General features: G+C 37.4%; 1 protein-coding gene across 3 annotated transcripts in view; it reads right to left on the reverse strand.

Annotated features, from left to right (window-relative positions):
• Positions 1-3,485: 3,485 nt before the first annotated feature.
• Positions 3,486-21,019, reverse strand: part of LOC102232366 (voltage-dependent calcium channel subunit alpha-2/delta-1-like) — a 95,493-nt gene continuing 77,959 nt past the window's right edge. For all 3 annotated transcript variants that reach the window (XM_014471342.2, XM_023350016.1, XM_023350015.1), the window contains 7 exons: positions 19,499-19,651; positions 18,437-18,489; positions 16,343-16,398; positions 15,285-15,411; positions 14,903-15,018; positions 14,286-14,368; positions 3,486-9,719 (listed from right to left, as the gene is read on the reverse strand). In XM_014471342.2, the coding sequence (XP_014326828.1) occupies positions 9,597-9,719; positions 14,286-14,368; positions 14,903-15,018; positions 15,285-15,411; positions 16,343-16,398; positions 18,437-18,489; positions 19,499-19,651 (711 nt within the window). In that variant the 3' untranslated portion in view covers positions 3,486-9,596. The remainder of the gene's footprint in view (positions 9,720-14,285; positions 14,369-14,902; positions 15,019-15,284; positions 15,412-16,342; positions 16,399-18,436; positions 18,490-19,498; positions 19,652-21,019) is intronic.

Consider the following 21,019-nt stretch of genomic DNA (forward strand, 5'->3'; position numbering starts at 1 on the left):
GCTCTATCACATTATGGTTAAATCTTATGTCGCTTATCAGGCAGGTCTCCTTTGGAAAATAAGGTTTTAATCTCAGTGGGATACAACCCGGTTAAGTAAGGGTGAACTGCAGTTCTACGCAGAAGAATCCACCAACGAAGGATTCTCTGCAATCTGTTCAGCACTGGCAATCTGCAACAATAAATGAACATCTTAACTGTTCAAGAGCCTCTTTTGATGCAGTGAGTTTAGCTTTGATATCGTATTGTATTTTTTTTTTAACTAGACCTTCCATGTTTCTAACCACTTAATTCAGTTTTAGTTTATTGCTCACATTTTCTGAAGCTTGCCTGTGATTGAACTACAAAATACTTAAACTTTCTCAAAATATGCATTTCAAACCATAAAGGCTATTTTTATATCTCACCACATTTAGAGAAAAACATCAAAAGGGATAGAACATTGAAACTGCCTCCGTTTGCTTTAGTTTTCCCTCTATATTAGCGTTGAATGATGGTAGAGAAAGTACATGTGTTGCACATTATGGTGACAGATTAAAACTGATAAATAAGGCCGGATATTGTTTCTTGTTTTACATAAACCAAAGTGTACTCAAAGGGATTTTCTTGTTAAGGATAAGACAACAAAACTGAACCAACAACCAGGAGCAATTTAGGCTAGATGAAAGAAAGCTGTACTCCTACTTTAATATCCACCATCATTATCTCATGTCTGAACATGTTAAGAGTTGGATACTGCTGAGCCCTGAGGATAGAGACCATCTGAATGAAAGGCGTAGAAAAGAAAAAATGCTGAACATATTCTCAGCTTCTTTAGTACCTGTTAAGCAGTTAAGAAAGAGAGCACCTTTAGGAAGAGTTAAATTAAAGTGGTTCAGTTCATTATGGTTTAGGGTGGTTGCACATTTCTCTCCGGAGCCCAAAGTCAAACCTTTAAAATTACATGGAAGAGCTGAAGAGGAGTCGACGTGGAAATGATGCAGAAACAAAAGGAAACCTCAACAATGCCTTGGTGGTCTTATTCTATCTCGAGGTTGTCTGTTTTCTTATAAACTTAACCCACAAAAAATTGTCCCTTTTTTTCTCTCTCTCTCTTTCCCAGGAAACATCCAGGAATCTTTCTTGGCTACTTCTGCGGAAAAGTAAACCGGGTTTGTTTCACTTGTGCACAAATGCAGACTCTGTGCAGACACGAAACAGGTTCCACATGGGGACAAATGAGCTCTTTGATAAACTAAAGGTAGTCGCCACTAAAAGATCGCTTTCACAGAGCAGGAAGGGAGAGCGGAGAAAGTATATCTACTTCATCTCGAGTAGCAAAGAATGAAAGGCATGGGCTAAGAAGAGGGAGGAAAATAAGGAACGCTGCACTTCAGACAGATTTCAGGTTCCTGATTTATAAAGTCCTTAATGGTTTTCCAGTGACACCATTTCTACTGGTTGAAAAGCCCATTTTGCACAAATAAATCTGCTGGTGTAATGAGAGAACTGTTAATGCTTTGAAATGTAATTACTTGCACAATAAACCACTCTTATTTACTCTGCAGGCTGCGTACTTGTGGGACTAGGGGCTCGATGCGCTGGGACGTGAGCCCACAGTCTTGGGATAACAATCAAAAACACAACACAACTGACCTCTCAGTGTAAACCAACAGGGTCATCTTGTTGCCAGACGCAAGATACAGAGCTGCTGGCAGGAAATCCTCCGTGGGCTGTTGACATCGTAGCTCATCCGTGACAGACAAGGAAAAACACTTTTGGAAGGGAAGAGTTTGAGGAGGAATCTGAGCTAGACAGGGTGCTGTCACAAAGAAATATGACTGAGCATGATGATAAATTTTATGCCCGTATTAACTCAAAGAAACAAAATGCAAAGAAATAAACAAAACAAAACAAAAAAAATAACAGATTGCAAAAAAACCCCCCAAAAAACTATTCTCGTACAGATGTTATAAAAAAGATTTGAGATTTATATTCTCTTTCAATATGTACTTTTTTTTATAGACCAGGGGTGTCCAAAGTGCAGCCAGGTGGCCATTTATGGTTCCTGGACTGATTTTGTGCGGACTCCAAGCAAAATTCAACAGTGGTATATATCTTTGCCTGCCAGCACAGGCGGTTGCTATAGGTTGAGTTAAAAATAAATAATTATAATGACAACAAGAAATCTCCCAAAATGGTAGAACTCAAATCCATCTTTTAATGACCCTGTATTTTCACTTCTTTTTACTGGTAAATAAGACCACAATCCAGCAGCTTTTACTCAAAAGGAGACCAAACTGATACCATCACATGTGGTAAAACAGGTAGAACGAGAAAAGCATTCACATGAGCAGCTAGCAAACTGTTGGTAACTCAGGAGGAGCTGCAGAGATCCACCGCTTTGAGAAATATGACCTTCGTGGAAAAGTGGTAAGAAGAGAGCTATTGTTCACAAAGTGATGAAAATTCCTATTGGCAGTTTGCCTCAAGTCATGCAGGGGATACAGCAATATGTGTATGAAGACGCTTTGGCCAGATGAGATAAAAATGCAACTCCTATGCCTATATGCAAACACCATGTCTGGTTGAAAACCAATGCTGCTCATCATCATAAAAACCCCCCTTCCCACGTGGTGGTGGCAGATTCATGCCATCCGGTGTGCTTTTCTTCACGGAAACTGGTGTGTTGAGGTGAATTTCTACAAAGTATTTACTCAGGGAGATTGAATCGAAATGCATGTCATGCTTCTTAGATTTTGAATTTTACATCTTTTCAAAACTATGAATTATTTTACAGACTACTTTGTATTGGTAACACGACACCCGAGTAAAACACAGCGCAGGAAGTCTGTACTTACGAAGTGACAAAACGTGAAAAAGTTCAAGGGGTATGAAAACTTTTACACGGTACCACAATTTTAAACTATCGGTCCCAGTGCAGTCATTTAGCTCCCGAGCTACCGGCAAGAAAGACCCTTTTCATTAAAATGAACACTAATGACATCAAAATTGGTCTCATTCAAAATGTCCCAAAGCACCTTAGGAATTTCCGGTTATCCTCATGAACCAAGGTAAGTTTAATGTGCGTAATAAAGAGCAAAATGAGTGAAAGGTTTGTCTTTTGGGGGCAGTGAAAAAAACGGCAGCTCGAGAACACTGCAGACTTAAGACACAGCTGGTTTCAGGTACAAGTGTGAAGTGAACTGTGTTAATGACTGAACCACTATTTGGTCAACATGGAAGACAGGAGTTACAGTAAATTTGCAGGTCGTTGCCAACTGATGCTGGTGCCAGCTTCTTTGTTGTGACATTCAGCTTGACTGTTGATTTTAGCAGGATGTCAGTTTCAATTGTCTGCTTGACAACGGGGAACTTGTCAAGGAACGCTTCTATCACATGCTCACATAATCGGATGGAAAAGGTGTATTCAAAATGTGATTAAAGTAAGAAAAAAACATTTTGCTGTGGAAACAATCACACACACAGGTGTAAACTTAAGAAAAAAACAGGGTAAAGGCAAAATTTTATTATGAATATACCTCATTTGACATCAACTTTTCTCTCCTGGGATGTTCAATTTGTTCATTCCCCCCCCCCCGATTTGATTTACATGTTCTTTTTCGAAACAATCAACCTCCACAACGCAAATACTGTTGGGGGAGACTCTGTCCACCAAGAGTGCCAAATCTGAGTCACACAGGGAGCGACTTGATGGCTCCATCCATCAAAAATATTCTCTAAGAATAAAATGGCACAATAGACATAGATAAAAAAAAAACCTAAACTCATAAACAAAGCAATCATCAAAATTCCAGTAGGAAAAAGGCAAACCCACATGATCTGTATAGAGAGCACCAACAGAATCAGATACATTTTATACCACACTGAGTTTATATTGTTCCTGAGGTGACAGCATCTGATTTTAGCTAAACTAATTTAATAAATACATTGTTTTTCTGCCAAAAATGACTTAACAGACCATGCCAGCATTTTTAGCCCAGTACCTACACCTTGTATGTACTTTGTTTTAAATGTACTTAATACGAGTCTTTTTTTAAAATCATTTCTACATGGAAGAATATAAATTGACAATTTTTTTTTATATAGAATTTGTTTGGATTGTATTTACTGGTAATCAAAAATGGTCTCAAATATATGGAAGAGTTTTGGAGGCAAGTTGACAAGAACCTGTGGTTTCATGGTAGTTGGGAATAAGATGAATGTCAAAAACACGTCAAGGTCAAACTTAGCGTTCTAATGATACTTTGTCATAGGAGGGTCTGATTAAGACATTAAATGATCCATAACAGAGTTTCTGTCTAAACTCCTGATACTTGTTTCAATTTTAAGTTAGTGGTGTAGCTCAACTTTGTGCAATTCTTTAAAATTCTAGCATATTTTTGTGCGTGGCTTGCTAAATGTATTGTAATTTGCACAAGCTATTTTGTGGAAGCTAAATTTTACTTTCACCATGAAATGTAAATTTTAAGCCTTTATCATAATGTTCATAGTGAAAGACTATTTTATGCAGCTTCCAGTCTGTCTGTGTCAGATGCTGCTCCTCAGAAAACGCTTTTACAGAGAGCAGTAAAAACACGAGTCATTGGTTTTTGTTTTTTTTAAATGTTCAAAGAAAGGCTCCAAGCAGGAGAGCAAGCTTTTGTAATTCTATCTGCACACGATGATTAACTACAACAGCACTTGAATGTTTTGATAGGTTAGTCATATCAAAACATTAAAAAAAAAACATGTTAACATTAATTTAACATTTCAGCAAACTACTCAGCATGCAGGAGCGATAGTTTATTGAAAACTGTAGAGATAGACTTAGAGAATTAAGAGGTTCTCCTCAGAAACATATCTCATCATGTCAAAGGAAACAGAGGAAACTGAATTGTCCAGAACGTAGGGAGTAATTTCATTTGGACACAATCACAGCACTAATCAATACATGTAGGCTAATAGGGATGACATGCAGTGTCACTTTAATGCACTAAAAATCAGGGCTTAATTAAACTGTGTGCAAGTTTAATTACATAAAGTTAAGACTCTTATCAGCAAATATCTACACTACACTTAACTTGAAAATTAAATTTTTGAGGATAAAGTAAATCCTGTCAAGAGACTTCTGTAGTCTGCAATGTTTCTTTGCCTACTCTTAGTCAATTTGTGGGATTTACACTTAACACTAGAAAGCTTGTAGTGTCATTTGGTGTATTAATGGCATGGGCAATGGGACAGATAAGAGCAGATTTACACGATAAACCGCAAAACTTTCAGTCTATATGATATTCAGGCTGATTACAAATACACTTTAAGCCAAGACTGAGTACACACTGGTACTGGCACTATGACGTCTTTGGTAGAAAGGAGGTAGTCTTTAATAGACAGCTGTATGTAAAGCCAGGATACTTAAGAAAATCAAAAAAGGGGATTTTTATCTGCAAAAACTGTGAATATGGATCATATCATTAATCTTTAATAAGAGGTATATTTATTCTAAATATAAAGCATTCCAATATCTCTAAAAAAGATTTGTTACTCATTGGGTAGAAAATGTAACTCTATACAAATAATTTACTGTGGAGTAAATAAGCATGAATAATTAAGCATGTTCTCCAGTGCAGATTAACATGTTAGATTAGCATGTTAGCTAATGGCTAACAAGCCAGAGCATGTAAACATGCTCTGGCTTGTTTACATTCAGTGGTAACTATTTCAGTTACCACTGAAATGGTGCTTCTATATATGCAATTACCAGAACTTTCAACTTCATAGTGATGCTAAAAGGTAGTCATATGGTATAATGAAGTTTTTGTCAACAAAGGAAGGAAACCCATCAGCGCCAAGTTTAAGAAATAAATCATAGGAAAACCTTTAGACAGCTACTATTTTATATCTAAAGACAGCTGAGAAACAATTGCTCAATTTCCAATCTGTAGAAAATGGGCTAAAGCACTGGTATGGTGTATAAATCATGGAAGGCATCAGTCAGTTTGATTGAACAGTGCATCTAAACATCAGTCAGGATTTTTTTGTATGCAGTAAAGCCAAATGCTGTCTCCTCAACAGGAGGGCAGTATTAGCTGATCATACCTTGTTATACAGTGGATAAATGCTCGACAACAATATAATGCTTTCCAAGGCTACACATTTTTAAAAAGCAGAAGCACACCGGATTTTATCAGCCATCTCCATGCAGCACAGGGATATAATTTCAGATACTTCAGTCGTGCCTCAGTAACATTGCATAAATGCTATATCATAATAGGTTCTCCGCAAGAGAATACAAGTTCAGCTATATGGCACTTTCTGATGGTTAAAGAGGTGAATAGATACAATTGTAACCACATTGTTGTTGTTAGAAGTCTAAAGTTACAGAAAATGCAAAACAGCCTGCAGAGTGAATGATTACACGAGTTTTGGTTTTAGGATAATGCCAAAAACTCACTCGTCTGCCACCAACAAATGTTTGTCACACAGAAATGAAATCCTTGCTTATGAAGTGATTAACTGAAAATCAAAACATGTTCATGGTTAAAAATCAAACAAAGCAAATTGTCAATTTATATATATATTTTTTGATCAGCACATAAAAATTATTACTGCACGCATGCATCTGAACATACACTTATACTTGCAGACAAATACCCTGGTTTTGTTTCAAGCGCATGACAAACTTTTTTTATTTTTCCAGAGTGGATATCTTATAATGTAAGCAGATTCAGTTTCTAACAGAATATCTGATGTAAAATGTCAACAGGAGGGATCATTTCCAAATGTAACCACACTGGCAGCGTCGGTTATTTTTTATGCATCATCAGCCACTAAAGAGTACATGATGGTGGATCATCTTACATCTGACTGGCTTGCGCTACCTTTTTAGCCAAGTATCAGTGTCGCAGCGAGATCAACAAATTCCTGATTCTCAAACTGCAAGAAAAGGATAAAGTATCAAATAAAGTTGTTTTTTTTTTAAAGAACGCTTTCATGTGAAGAATTTAGAGCTTGGTTAATATGCAAGACTTCCAGCCTGTTTGGGGTATATTCCACAAGTCCTCCTGACATTACAAATACATAAATTAGCAACCAAAATCAAATCATTTCTGACACGCTTAGACTTGTGGGAAGCCCAGATTTCCAAAGTGGCTCTCAAAGGCCGACACTTGATTTGTTTTCACTCAAGAAGCTGGCAAATTGTTTTGCTTGGAAGCAGTGTTCTGACCAATCAGTGCATTCATGAAATTAATAAATTCTTCTAAAAAATAAGATCATGCTTCTGTTTACTTTTACAGTGACCTCAATCAAACTTTTTTTTTTTTTAAATATATAGTTGTACTTTGCATATACTAAATGTCTGGAAAATATATTCATAAGCCTTGAATTTTGCCACATTTTGTCACGTGGATGTTTGTGATTTGCACTGTATCTAATTGTGAATTTATTTTGACGTGCCACTGTAAAGCAGTGTATAGATGAGGTGGAAGGAAGCAGAAACAAAACGTGTACTCATAAAACTAAATGTATCAGCATAAGTATTCAGAACATTAATGCAATATCTGTAGGTGAAAACCAAAGCAACCCCAGGCTTTCAGACCTCAGAATTAATAAATGTAATCCACCTTTGTAAAAAAGTAGCACTTCAATCTGAGCCCACCATGCTGTAAGGATATTTCTTTACTAAAGACATGGAAGTTGGTTAGACTTAGTGTGAAGTTGGATGGTGTTAAAAGAATGAGTCCAGGAAGTGAAACCTGCTAGAGACCAAAAGACTTGAGACTGGGTGGGAATTCTCTATTCGGGTGTAATTGCAGCAAAAGGAGCTTCAACAAAGCACTGACTCGCGGGCGACGAATAAACATAAATGTACAACAAACATTGACTTTTGTGGCTGTAATGTGATAATTGTTAAAAGTTTGAGGCGTACAAGTATATTAACGGGGCATATAACAAATGTAAGGACAAGGCACAAAAAACTACAATTTCCTCAACAGCAGCAGCTCGTTTTTGAAAAAAAAAAGAAAAAAAATGAAAGGAGCAGTCGAAAGAATTAAGAATGCTGATGTACTAATGAAATTTAAAGAAACAGGAACAGCATGCAACTAAAAAACTGCAACAATAAGCAAATCATTAGAATACTCAATTTAATCTATTAAATGGACCAATTGCTAAACTCCTGACAAACGTAAATGAAATCATGGTTTATTAAGCAGTAGCTATGTTTATAATCAATGTGAACTTGCTTTGCCTTTCTTAAAAAAAAAAGGGAAAACACTTTCTGGACAGTTGGAAGTGTTGCTCTATTTCTGAATGCAGAACTCTTGCTACCGCTAAGAAACATTTGCAACTTTCAAACATTAAAAAAAGAAAAACAATCTAAAACTTCTTTTTTTCTGTCCTCCTTTGAGTTTCCAGGGAGGGATCAGTTTTGGAAACAGGGCTATAAAATAATTGAAGAGACCAACATGCACTTGAATGTCAATGCAGACAGAAAAATTATACAGTGACAGCAAAAAAAATATAAATGCACCCCTTATGACCACAGAAAATATTACTTACCCCTCATTCAGATTCTTTAATGCATGAACCCTGTACAGACACTTCACTCAAATAACCAATAAATAAGTCAATATATTCAACAGTACACTCCATTTAGCAGCTACAGTCTACAGAGGGTTTGTTTAAGTCACACAGTCCACATGGCACTAGACATTTTGTCCACTGAGCCACAGAGGACACAAGCCGGACATCTCCTGATTGGTTAATGTGCGCTATGGCAACAAAGATTACCCTGGAACAATCCTAAAACAAAACAAAAATCGAGGCAGAAAATTCAAACACATAACTCCAGAGCTAATTTCAAAAATTAACTCGAACGTTAAAACTCATCACCCATAAACAAGCGCTCTGTGGCAGGAGAAGAATAAACGATTCCAGGCTTCTGTGAATAAACGTAGCTAAGGATATGGTTTCCGCTCGGGAGATTGGTTATACCAGCGAAAGAACATCAGACTGTAAGAGACATCGCAGAAATTTGGTATTCTCTTAAAGTATCTCTAGGACAATAAAAAAAAAAAGTAGGACTTTGCTTCTACTGTAGAAAGTTGAAAATCAGAAAAAAAAAAACTAAGCACTGCAAGTCATTTCTTAATGTTTATTTTGGCTAAGGGTAATATTCTTCCTGGTAGTGGTGGAAAAATTACTCCGCATCTTTAATAGTCAAGCCACTCCACTCATGATGTATGCCAACTGTTATGCCACTGAACCAATGCTTAAAACAATCTCTTTCAGAGACAAACAGATTTTGTTGAAAAGTCGGTGATCACGATGAATCTCTTCATTTCTCAGCTGAAGAAATGAGCCATAGTTGAAGTCCAATCACTTTACCCTTTGTCCTCCGACAGATATTTTCGTCCACATCACCCAAATGAAGACACTTTGAGGACACTCTGAAAACAAAAGAAATTCAGTCTCTTCTTCTTTTAACTTATTTATTTTTAGTTATTTTTTTGTTCCGAGCGGCTGTTTGCTTTGGGTGGCAGCTCCGGATGCTGGTAGCCATGTTGTTGATCTGGAGGGAGTGAACGTAAAGGGCTAGATCATGTTTTTCTGAGGTCATGATGGGATGGCATAGTGCCTGGAATCAGTCACAGCCCAGAGCAACACCACCTGAATGACCACCATCAGCCAAAGTGAGGGGGTCAGGCTGGACACCCCACCACAGTCTGGGTCCTCCTCCTGGAAGGACGAAGAAGGAAAAAAAAATACTTAAAGTTGTAAAATAACTTGAAAATGTTTAAACTTGCTGTTTTGAATCACACTTTCAATCTATTGCTGTCTGATGAAAGAGTAGTAACAATAAGTTGGAGTGGATGAACTCAAGTTCCAACATTCTAGCCGGAAACATTAAATTTGCAGTTGTAAAGCTAAACTAAATATCTAATGAATCTGGAGAATCGTCATATAGTTGTTTCAACAACTTCAAGCCAGAACTTTGGAAACAAATCAAAAATTTCCATTGTATCAATGTAACAATTGTAGTCCGTAGTTCCTCAGTTGTACATGTTTTTTAAAGAGTAAGCTATGATTGCAATCAACAGACTTAAGTAGAGGTCAGCTCAATTACAACATACTTTTAGTGGAAACTTCTAAAGATTTTTTTTAATGATATATGTTAGCTGTATAAATTAGACTGGTCTCTGAGCATGGGTAGATTTTTAAACTGAATGAATACGGAAAGTAAACATTTTAATAGGTTGTACAAATATTAAAGTAGGCACTGCCAACTGTGTAATCCTACATTGCTGTTACTTTTGAATATATTTGGTAAATGTATTAAATTTCACTACAAACAGAATAGGTCAGTTTTAATCTCTGAAATGCGAAATGGAGTTGTAAATATTTGTCTCATAAGTGAAACTTCCTGCTTCAGGAACAGCAGCTCTCTCTATGGCGAATAATGAAGATAGCAACCTTGCACAACAGTTACTTCACACAAGTACCAATAATCCAAGAACCTTTTTATTGACATTATGTTGAAGCCAGTGATTAGTGAATCACCTTATGGCTGACTACAGGATTGTAAAATTATAGCCATCATGCCATAATTTTATTCAAGAGGACTAGAAGCCATAAAAATTTTAAATAAATCAGAGGCACAAAGTTAAAGAAAAACAAAAAAGTGTTCCTGTAATGACAGTTGAGTTTTGAGTACAGAAGACGCTTCATGTACAGGGAATCATCCATGTTCTTAAAGGATGATTTCTGTCTACAGACAGAAACAACAAGTTTCTGTCTATAGAGACTTTCCTGAGTTCTTTCATGTTTGACTACTTCAACACGCTGAACATCACTCAATAAGTTAAGTTAATTAAAATGTTTTCACATGTGATGCAGCAGAAGAAAACAGAAAGAAAAGCAGCGGGACAGTAGGACTGAGGAGCTGTTGTGGATGTAGACCAGGGGTCTGCAATTCCCGTTGACTGCCGGTATTCTGCAACGTTTGGGTCCTCCATCTGTCATTAACAAAAGTGAATGCTTTGTGACAAAGACTGTGAAACTTACCAAGGTGGTAATTCAGTCTTTTGATTCAGGTGTGTTAGGACAGGAATGGATCCAAAAGTCACAGGACACCAGCCCTCGAGGACTGGAGTTGCAGAACTTTGATGTAAACAAACCAGGACGTTGGTTTGTTTGGGTTAGGGTCAGGGATAGGGTTAGGGTTAGGACGTCACACTCATTCATGAGTGTGACGTCCCACAGTTACCACTGAGCCATAGAAATCACAACGTGTATCAATGACATTAATTATGTAATGACACCTGCCTGGGTCAGAGTTACTGAGCGTTCTAAAAAGTGTTTCTCCCAAAGGTTAAATGTTTGCAGACGTCTCCTCTCCAACAGCTTCCGACATGCTCTCATTGGTTTTTTACATTTTTTTGGTAGCTTTTAACAGTATAAATGTTCATGATAAAGGGGATTTGTGAGTTAGGACAGTACTTCACTATTTTCTACTGTGTAAGCAAATATGCTTAATAAAAGCTAGCTTATGCACTATTATAAATACGGTTGAAATTAAAAATTGCACTTGAGAATGAACCTCCTTATGATCCCTTTTGACAAGCTTTCTGTCTACAGAGAACTATAAAAGTAGCAGTTTTCTAATTCTAACTAGAGAGTGCATTGAGGACGACAAGTAAAACATAAAAACATGTTGAAACTGAATATGAAAATGTGAAAAACTGTATGTAATACCTTTGAGCTCTATCAAAGGCGTGCAAGTACTTTTTTCAAACCACTATGACCAAACTTCATCTGTACGCGTACCACGGTGAAAGCAAATTTTGAAGCTTTTTAGCAAATTTAGCAAAAAACCAAGTTGAGAAACATTAAGAGAGACGCACAAATATGTGGATGCAAATGAGAGGTGAGTGATCTGTTTTTGCTGGTGTCTGGGTACGTCAAGAGTCACTAGAGGCAAAGGAGTCTCTGTATCTCGAGACAGATAATGATAGATGAGGAAAGATACAAAGAGCATGGTTCGCAGTTCAAAGTCAGGTGAGATGGGGAATATATTGAGGAGAGACAGAGAGACTGGGAGGTGAAGTCAGACAGTAGTATAATATGAGCGAGTGACAGGCGATGAGGACAAGTGTGGGAAAACAATGTAAAAAAAGCATGAAGTCATGGAGCAGAGCAGATATTTGAAAAAAGCAGGAGAGGAGAAAAGGGTAGGAAAACAAAGTGAGGAAAACAAGAGTACAAGACATGAAAGCCAAAAACGGTTAGATTCAGTGTCAGAAGGTAACGGGACGTTCATGAGAGACGGAGAACTTGCTTTACGCGACTGACCCGAGACAGCACATGAACAGTGGCAGCAGTAACATGAGCAGAGAGGAAGCCAATGGGGAGCCAGCGCTCCTTCGGCACATGGCCTCATCCTAACCATCAACAGACAATCACAAAGCAGGACAGAGAGAAAGCAGAGAACGTGAATCATGCAGCAAAAGGTCAAAGTTAGAAATCAAACATAAGCAGAAAACTCCAGAGTGAAAGAAGCATATCAAAAAAAAAAAAAAAAAAAAGTCAGATGCGTTCAATTAAGAGGCAATAAGAGTTAGTGCGTGGGTGAGTGTTTGCATTTGTGTGAGTGAGAGAGACAAAGCAGGCGTAGGAGATCATTTGTGAGAATGTCAAACTGACACTGGAAAAAGGACTATAGAATCAAAATAAACGCAGCGCTCCAGCCCTGAGGTTTCACACGCAAAAATTCTGTGCAGCTCAGAAAAATGTTTGTTTGGCCTAGATATTCATTAATTCTTAGAACATCCGACTGTTTATCTCTGCATGGGAAACCTTCACACGGACCTCTTTTTAGGGAAACAAGAAAGTGTGACGTGCATCAGGTAAAGATAGTGATGGATTGCTGCCATGGGTAGGATTCTTCCATGATATACTCAGCGAAAAGTAACCAGGGGAATTTCCTCTTTTCCAATAAACTTAAACATTATTCTGGAATTGGCTTTGTTCTCTCTAATTTGTTGCTATACCTTTCATTTTTGGGGGGTGGAAAGTCAAAAAGGTAAAAGTATTTTTTAATTTTGCCTATATTAGGGTTCCTACACATTTTCATGTCAAGGTTACACACTTTTACAGGCTTTAAAAAAAACAAACTTTGATCAATTTTAAACCAAAGCCCCTTCAGACTTATTTGTTTTCTAGTTAGCTAAAAATATTTTACTGAGTTTATTTTTGCTCATCTTAAGCATAAAAGTAAAGAGGAAGAAGACATTTTTTTCTATGTGACATATTCCTACAATGGCAAGCCTTTAAATAAGCAGCCTGTCTAAAGTGGTGGGTGGATGGATGGACGAAGCAACCAACAGATTGATAATGGTAGGATGAACAGGGGAACAAACTTGATTTTTTTAATGTTTGCTTAACTTATATAATCAATCTTGATAACTGAATAGATGGAGGACAAACTAGATGAACAAAGTTGATGTATGCATTACAGTATGGATGGAGTGATTGATAGACGGACAGATGGAGAGTCCATACCTGGATACACATATCAAGTTTATGTGATAAATTGAAAAATTTGATAGATGGACAGTCACACTGGATGTATGCATTTAGATAATTATTAAGGAAAAGTCTGAAAATACAAATATTGTTCCAAACTATAGTCTTTTTCCGTACTTATCCAGAGGTGGGAGATTCTTCAAATTTCTAACCTCTTCACACTATATTGAATATGTGCAAGAACTGTAATGTGTATCCTTTCTATTTCCATTTCCAATGTTTAAGATGTTAAATGAAAGTTTCTAACATCTATGAATCAGCTGTGGATGAAATTACAAAATGCAATTTGAAACTGGGAAACTGCAGAACTACTCACGGGGAGTTATCAACTGGACCTGCTCTTCCACTCAACTCTGTGGGAAGTTCTAGTGTCTTTCAACAGCTCACAAACTTACCATAGGTCTTGATTTACCTTAACTGCCCTCATATGTCCTATTTCCTGCAGCATCAGACAGCTATAAACCCACCGTTTACAGAATACCGCTGTTGAAGCTATTTTGAAATGTGTGCCATTAAAGGAAGGAAAAACTTCAATAAAAGAAGAGAAACAAAAACAATCACTGTATGTCGTTTCAATCTTCTAAAGATTGTCCTTCTTATGAACTTTCTTTTTGGAAATTGTGCGTGTGTCGAGGAAAAATGTACAGAAAATCAATACTTTTGAAGACAACACAAACATTTGTCAGTGATCTCAAGAAAAAGACAAGAAAAATAACTTACATGCTCAGTTTTATCAAAGCAAACTATTGGGCCTTTCCTGTAGCGAGGACTGAGAGCCATTTCACAAGGATCTGGCCCAGCAGCTAAGAGAGTCAGATAAGAAATCATAACAACTAAAGAGTGATTAGGCAAAAAAACAAACAAAAAAAAAATCCATTCCATTCATATGGAAAGCTCTGATTGCAGCAGACATAGCTACAATCCAAATGACCTGAAAGAACATTAAATATTTAAAACGTGGATTTTGAACACATTGCTCAATATCTCCATGACGTGGCAGGCATTTTCAACTCTATTGGGTTTTCCAAGAAGCTCCTTCCATAATTGAATGCAGGCTTTAGTGTTTGAAAGATCATCTTAGATTTGTTTGTAAGCTACTTGGCAGACTGATCTCTCAGCCATGTGCTATACAGACAAAGACACAAAGCAGGCCAATAGGAAGTTTGTGCTAATTTGGAAAAGTCAGTTGTGGCGGGAAATTATTGCCCTTATTACGGTTGCTTCATAACTGCATCCAAACACAACCGTCTTTGCACAAGTTTTTCTTAAACACCTATCCACTGAATTAAATACACATACTCTACTGTCTAATTTTTTTTTTATTTTTTAAAGGATACACTGCTTTTCATCCTGTACTAATGGCCCCAATCCACACGACTGGCTGTTGCCTTGTTGTCTGTCACTAATGATTAAGACCAGGTTTGTATTTGGCACCTTTTCAGCTAGGTATTGCCTAGAAAAGAGAAGACACACAGAAGAGAGATGAGAGCACTTTTTCAACTTAAGAACCTGAGTCGAGGAAAGACACAGTCTCACTAAAACATCCTCACAGGAGATGTGGGAAGTGGAATATTTAACCCAAAACGGATACAGAGGAAGATGCAGGAATGGTGCCTTACATAAAAAAAAAAAAAAATTCTACTAGAATTGATTGCAACTCAAAAAAACAACATTTTGGAAAAAAAATAAATCTAAAATATGTTGTGTGACACACTTTACCTGGTGGAGTTTGCACACTCAAATAAGCCTCCAAATGATGTCTCATCGTTCTCAAAGAAGTACTGCGTTTGCTCTGTGATGCACACCTCTTTAGACATTGCATCCGACACTTGATCGTCCGTTTCAGCTGTCGGGTGATTTGAGAGCATGTAGAAATTGACTTTATGATTAAAAATTACAACAATATTATCAGCTTAAATAACAACACACATGTGCACGCCACATTTTCAACCAGCAGACTATAGGCGGGTCTGCACGAGTGAAGGAGCAAAGAAGAAACAAATTTGTTACAGATGTCAACAAATTTGATGTGTCAAAAGCGTCGTCTCAGTAAATTTATAAAAATCCAACTCTTGAACTCAAGTATATTTATTAAGCATGTAAATAAGTCCATGTTATACCGTTCCTATGCAAATTCTGATTTCTAAGATGCTATTTTCTATGGACAAATACGTTACGTTTTTCTGAAACCAAAATAATGTTTACAACAGCCAACAAGAACATGTTTACAAAAAATAAAACAAAATAAAGAACATGTGCTTCTTGCAAATGTCTGCTTGTAAAACACAGTCGTGACACAAATTTTAAGTGGCAACAGCAAACTTGCGTCAAAACTGTGTTTTATTAGACCAAAACTGGATCCATATGGCAGGAAATAGAATTAATCCAACAAGGGAACATCTCCATCACAAAACAGACGAGCCTTTTCTTCAAGCTTTGTTCTGAAGTCGTTTGTGATCTGTCATTTCTGATACTTCATTTGTATCCGCACAAAACCCGGCACCTCATGTATCTGCTTCACATGTGCAACAATTGAATCTATCCCAAGAGGAGGATTTGATTGAGTTTACAAAGTTTATTTTCAACAACAAAAAAAGTTTAAGGCCAGTTAGTTCTTTTGCCCAAAAGCAATTTTTGACCCTTTTACAAACCAGTTACATCTGATGGGTGAATTCCGAGTCATAGTCTAATTAAAGCTTCAAAGTCATTTTCAATGAACCAAAAACCCAGATTTAAGGTTAAGAAAGTATCTTAAAAATTAAATCAACTGCGCTCACCTGCATCCAGAACATTTGGTAATGTGATGCTGACCAGCAACTGTTGCACAATTGACCTAAATCCAAAGACAAGTTCAAAAGACATAGAATATTAAACAATCAAAATATCTCAACCAATTCAAAGGTACATCTCAATCATTTAGAATACAAATTCCAGCTTATTTCAGTAATTTAGTTCAAATGGTGAAACTCAAAAATAAATTTGTTACAAATATTCCAAGTAAAAATATTTCTGTTCATTTTGATTATTATGGCAAATAGCTAATAAACCCCCATTCTCCTGCTGAAAAAAAAAAAAAAACAGTATCTTGCACTGGTCACAATGTCCAAATCAGGACTACTTGGGAGTCCTAAATCTGAGCAAACAAAAATTACATGAGAGGTTCCACAAGGCTTTACTCTTGGGCATTGTGTAACCTGCCCATTGCTTTATCAATCATTATGTTTTCCCAAGATGCCCAATGATATAATATTTAAAAAAAACTTTCATAATTGCTAGCTGATGAAACACAGCTGTATTTTTTGAGTCACTACATGAACACAGTCTCTTACAGTCAATGAGAGTACGGGTCCATGATATCAACGAGTTGATCGGTCAGAGGTTCATCTCCCTAAATACATCAAAAACAATAGCCATTTTGGTCCCAAACTACGGAACAAATGAGCCCCAAAGATATGACTAAATCTCTAAAACATGCAAAAAAAAAAAACTGGCTGCAGCTAAAGAGTCAGACCTAAATTTTGACATCCACAGAAAGTAAATTATTAATTATTATCTCAACCCGTCACCAATTTAAAAGCATCAACAGAGTTATGGGCTTCTTGTCAAAACAGGACATAGAAAGAAAACATATATTTTAGGAATAGTGTCCATACAGATCACTGAAAGAAAAATTGCTAAAATAATAAAAATAAAATAAAAATTGGGTAGTAGCTCATTCTAATTGCTGCTCCAAGAGTCCTAGCCCCACCAGGGGGAAAAATCTGATTACTAGCCCCTAAATCACTGCACTGACTATTTGTAAAATAATAAAGTTGGTTTGTAAGGCTCTGAATGCAGGCCTCAATTTCAATTGATGGTCAAGTATGAACCATATGGACCCCCCTCAGGTTATCAGAGACCTATTTTGTGTTCCCTCGGCCAAATACAAACCAGGTGAGGCAGCATTTAGTTTCCATAGTCCTGAGCTATAGGATAAATTCCCTGAAAACATGAAATGAGCAGAAACTGATGGCTTCTTTAAATCAGGACTAAAAACATTTTTCATCAGTTTATTCTTACTGACCTAGTTATTTATTCATGATGTGCATTTCATTATTCTTTTATATACTGCTTTGGTCTTACAGCTATACTTTTAATGCATTGCTTTAATATAGTTTAGTTTTGTTACTTTTCTGCATAGCACTTCGAGTTACACTCTGCAGAAATTCTGCTTGTCTTATTTTTTTACTCTATTAGTTACATACAAAAATTAATTTTTTTGAGAAGCTGAATGTGGGTTTTTATTGGCTGGAAAGCCCATATATATCAAAATTAACAGATAAAGATAATAGAACAATTTCATTCTATATCCAAGTTCCACTTCATGAAATTATACTTCTTGAGTTGGATATTTATTGCGATTTAGTTGGAAATTTCAAACTAAATTTTGTACTCAAATAAAAGTCGTCCAAACCAAACTGCAAACTAGCAACAAAGTGACTCAAAGGCTCAATTGCATCTTTTTCTAATTAAAAACATATGAATGTGAGGTTTTGGCCGTGATTATAGTCACACTGTCTGTGGCCTTCAAATTCAGCTTTACAGGACATATTGTAATACAAGCTGGTGATGACATCAAGACAGTGGGACGGAGCATAAATCAATGGAAGATTTTGTGGAATGTTAACCATCTTGGGAACAATTTATCTATGAAACAGATGCTATACTGTATGTGCATTTGGAGGAACAAATCCTTGGCTGCTTTTCATTACGAACTGGACTGAAGGATTTACAATGTTGGCTTTAAGATGTTTGAATTTGTACGAAAAAAGGGGAGGGGAATGAATCTAATTGTATCCATATTAGGGAAAAATAAACTAAAAATGACTCACCAGGCTGCAGCTGTCGCCCACCATCCCAAATTCAATATATCTGCTATTGTGGGCTAGAAGAGGCAAGGGGGAAACAAATATCAAAAAACAGACAGTGAATGAAGAGTTTAACAAATCATCGTAGGCACATCCTGTTTATTTTCACAGTTGCTGCTCAGATTTACAAGGCACAAATACCAACAAGCCCTGCCAAGGAGTTTTATTTTCTTCTCTTCTCTGAGGAAATTAGAACGCAGTTCTCCCGAACAGATGCTCAGAGTAAATATGCAAACAAAGCACCGGCAAGAAAACAAGGTAGCCAATGGGTGGAGGGAAAGAGCCAACATGCTGCTTTGATTAAGGTTAGCATGCGAGGGCCTTGTTTTGGAGAGTCGCCGCCGTTTTCCTGCACTCCAGTTGATGGCAAGTTGAGTCATCAAGGAGTTTTTAAACCTACCGTGTTAGAGGCATCACCCGCCGCTGATGGGGCCTTTGATCACTGAATATGCCTTTCATCCTATCCTGATCAATCCAGTGTTTTGTACACATTCTAGGTCATTCCGGGAAATTACACATTTTCATCTGTCCATTGATGAGGACGGTAAACACTTTATCTTTTTTTCTTTCCTGGGAATCAGCTTTTGTCTAAACCTGGAAGCACCCAGAGAAACTCATCTATCGCTGTGATCTCTGCATGCAATCTGCGCCGTTTTACTCCAATTTGTGCGTTCTGGAAGTGATGTAAAGCAGTACCTGTTTCTGCATTTCTCCATGTGTTACTCAAACACATTAGACCACCTAATCTTGTTACTGTTACAGCAACTCCCACTCAAACACTTTTCACCATGTTTCTCTACTCCCCCACCCCTTCCATCCCCTCATTTGCTATATCCAGATTTATGGCTCCCGGGTGACTGATGACCTCTGTGTGTGAGCGGGCAAATATAAGTTCAAATCGCTACACTTGCATTCATCTCTCTGCTCATGCACGCAAATTAGTAAAAAGAACATGTATGGATATGGAAAGGTGTGAACACGGCCCTGGGTGTTTTGCGTGGACGGTCTCTGGCTTGTGTAACTCACCACATAAATGGATCGCAGGCCTGCAGCCGCTTTGCTCTCTCTCTTGGGCTCACAGAGAGACTGGTAGTCGTAGGTGCTCTTGGCGGTGAACAGTGACGAGTTGACCAGAGTTCTCATGAGGTCAGGGTCGATGATACCAAAGAAACAGCCAATCTAAAGTTGGGAATAGGGAGAAAGCGTTTCCTTCAGTATTCGCTTCACTCTCGATGGAGAGTGCAGGGTTCATGGCACGGAGTTTTTAAAAAGAAATTTGATTCCAAACAAAAACAGAGTAGAAGACTGAAAATTTGCCTCAGGCCCAGAGGCAAAGTCTCCTGGTGTGTGACTGCGTGACCTCAAAACTTATAGGGGAAAACAATTTCAGAAACAAAGGCCAATTAAATTGTTTTGGAATGAGAAAAACACCTATAAAGTACACCTTGTAGAAAAACCTGACTTTACTGAGACTTCATGATCTATGAACTTCTTCACATTTTACTTTCTTTTAAGGAAGGTTTTTTGCAAGCAAGAACTCCAGATTGTGGAGTGCAGGATGGAAATATTCTGCAGAGTTACCATCAGTCTCTTGGCTACTTCCTTGATTATCACTGAATTTACCCTGCCTGTCAGATCAGCTGTTTAAAAATTTTGTAGGTCTCTCATCCTCTATCCATTTTAGGATGAAAAATATGAGAAATGTTCAAAGGTAAGGTTGTTGTCGAAAGAAATATTAATTTGTTTCTTTCTACTTTGAAACTCAGCACAACTTTGTCTTATGACGTACAATTCCAGTTCAAAAAAATTTGCAGTTCTAAGTAAATGTTAAAGCATTACAGCAATTTCCTTAATACAATGTATATACATTGCATGGTTGAACAGGGATTTCACAGACACTAAAACCAGGATGACAGACTTCATTACAATATAGTGAAAACAGTCCATCAAGCAGCTGTAATCTCAGAGGTGTGACATGACCGCGTGTTCGAAAGTGTTTAAGTACTCATGTATCCAGGTGGGAGCTCTCACATACAGTAAGTATCTTGTTGCACATGTGCTTAAATGCATGTGTGAGCACTTTAGGAAATGCAAACTATCCTTTTCCTTCCACTTTGTAGGGTCACTGTTAACAAGCGGCCCCTCCACACAAGCTTTCCAGTTTCTAGGCAAACGATATATAAATCTTCCAATCCATAAGGTAACGAGAGCCTTCTACTCTTTCTCAGCGCAGCAAGAGAAAATAATGAATTAACGATCTCAGCCTCGCCGGCTGCAGACTCCCAGAAGGTACTTAGGAGTATGAAAAGGAATGAGCTGGGGAGAGAAAGTCATAAAGAGGGAAAGACGTTTTGCTCCTCAAGGAAATATGATTGAGCACACACAGGCCTCTACAAACAAGGCTGCTGGCTTTTTAGTACGGCTGCCAAACATCAGAGGACAGCTGATTTATCCAACGGACACCCAGCCCTGATTAGGACAGAGTCAAAGCTGCAGGAAGCAAAAAAAAAAACAACAACAACAAAAAAATTTCTCAAATGACATCAG

Source organism: Xiphophorus maculatus, chromosome 17, assembly GCF_002775205.1.
Source record: "Xiphophorus maculatus strain JP 163 A chromosome 17, X_maculatus-5.0-male, whole genome shotgun sequence".
Taxonomy (NCBI): domain Eukaryota; kingdom Metazoa; phylum Chordata; class Actinopteri; order Cyprinodontiformes; family Poeciliidae; genus Xiphophorus; species Xiphophorus maculatus.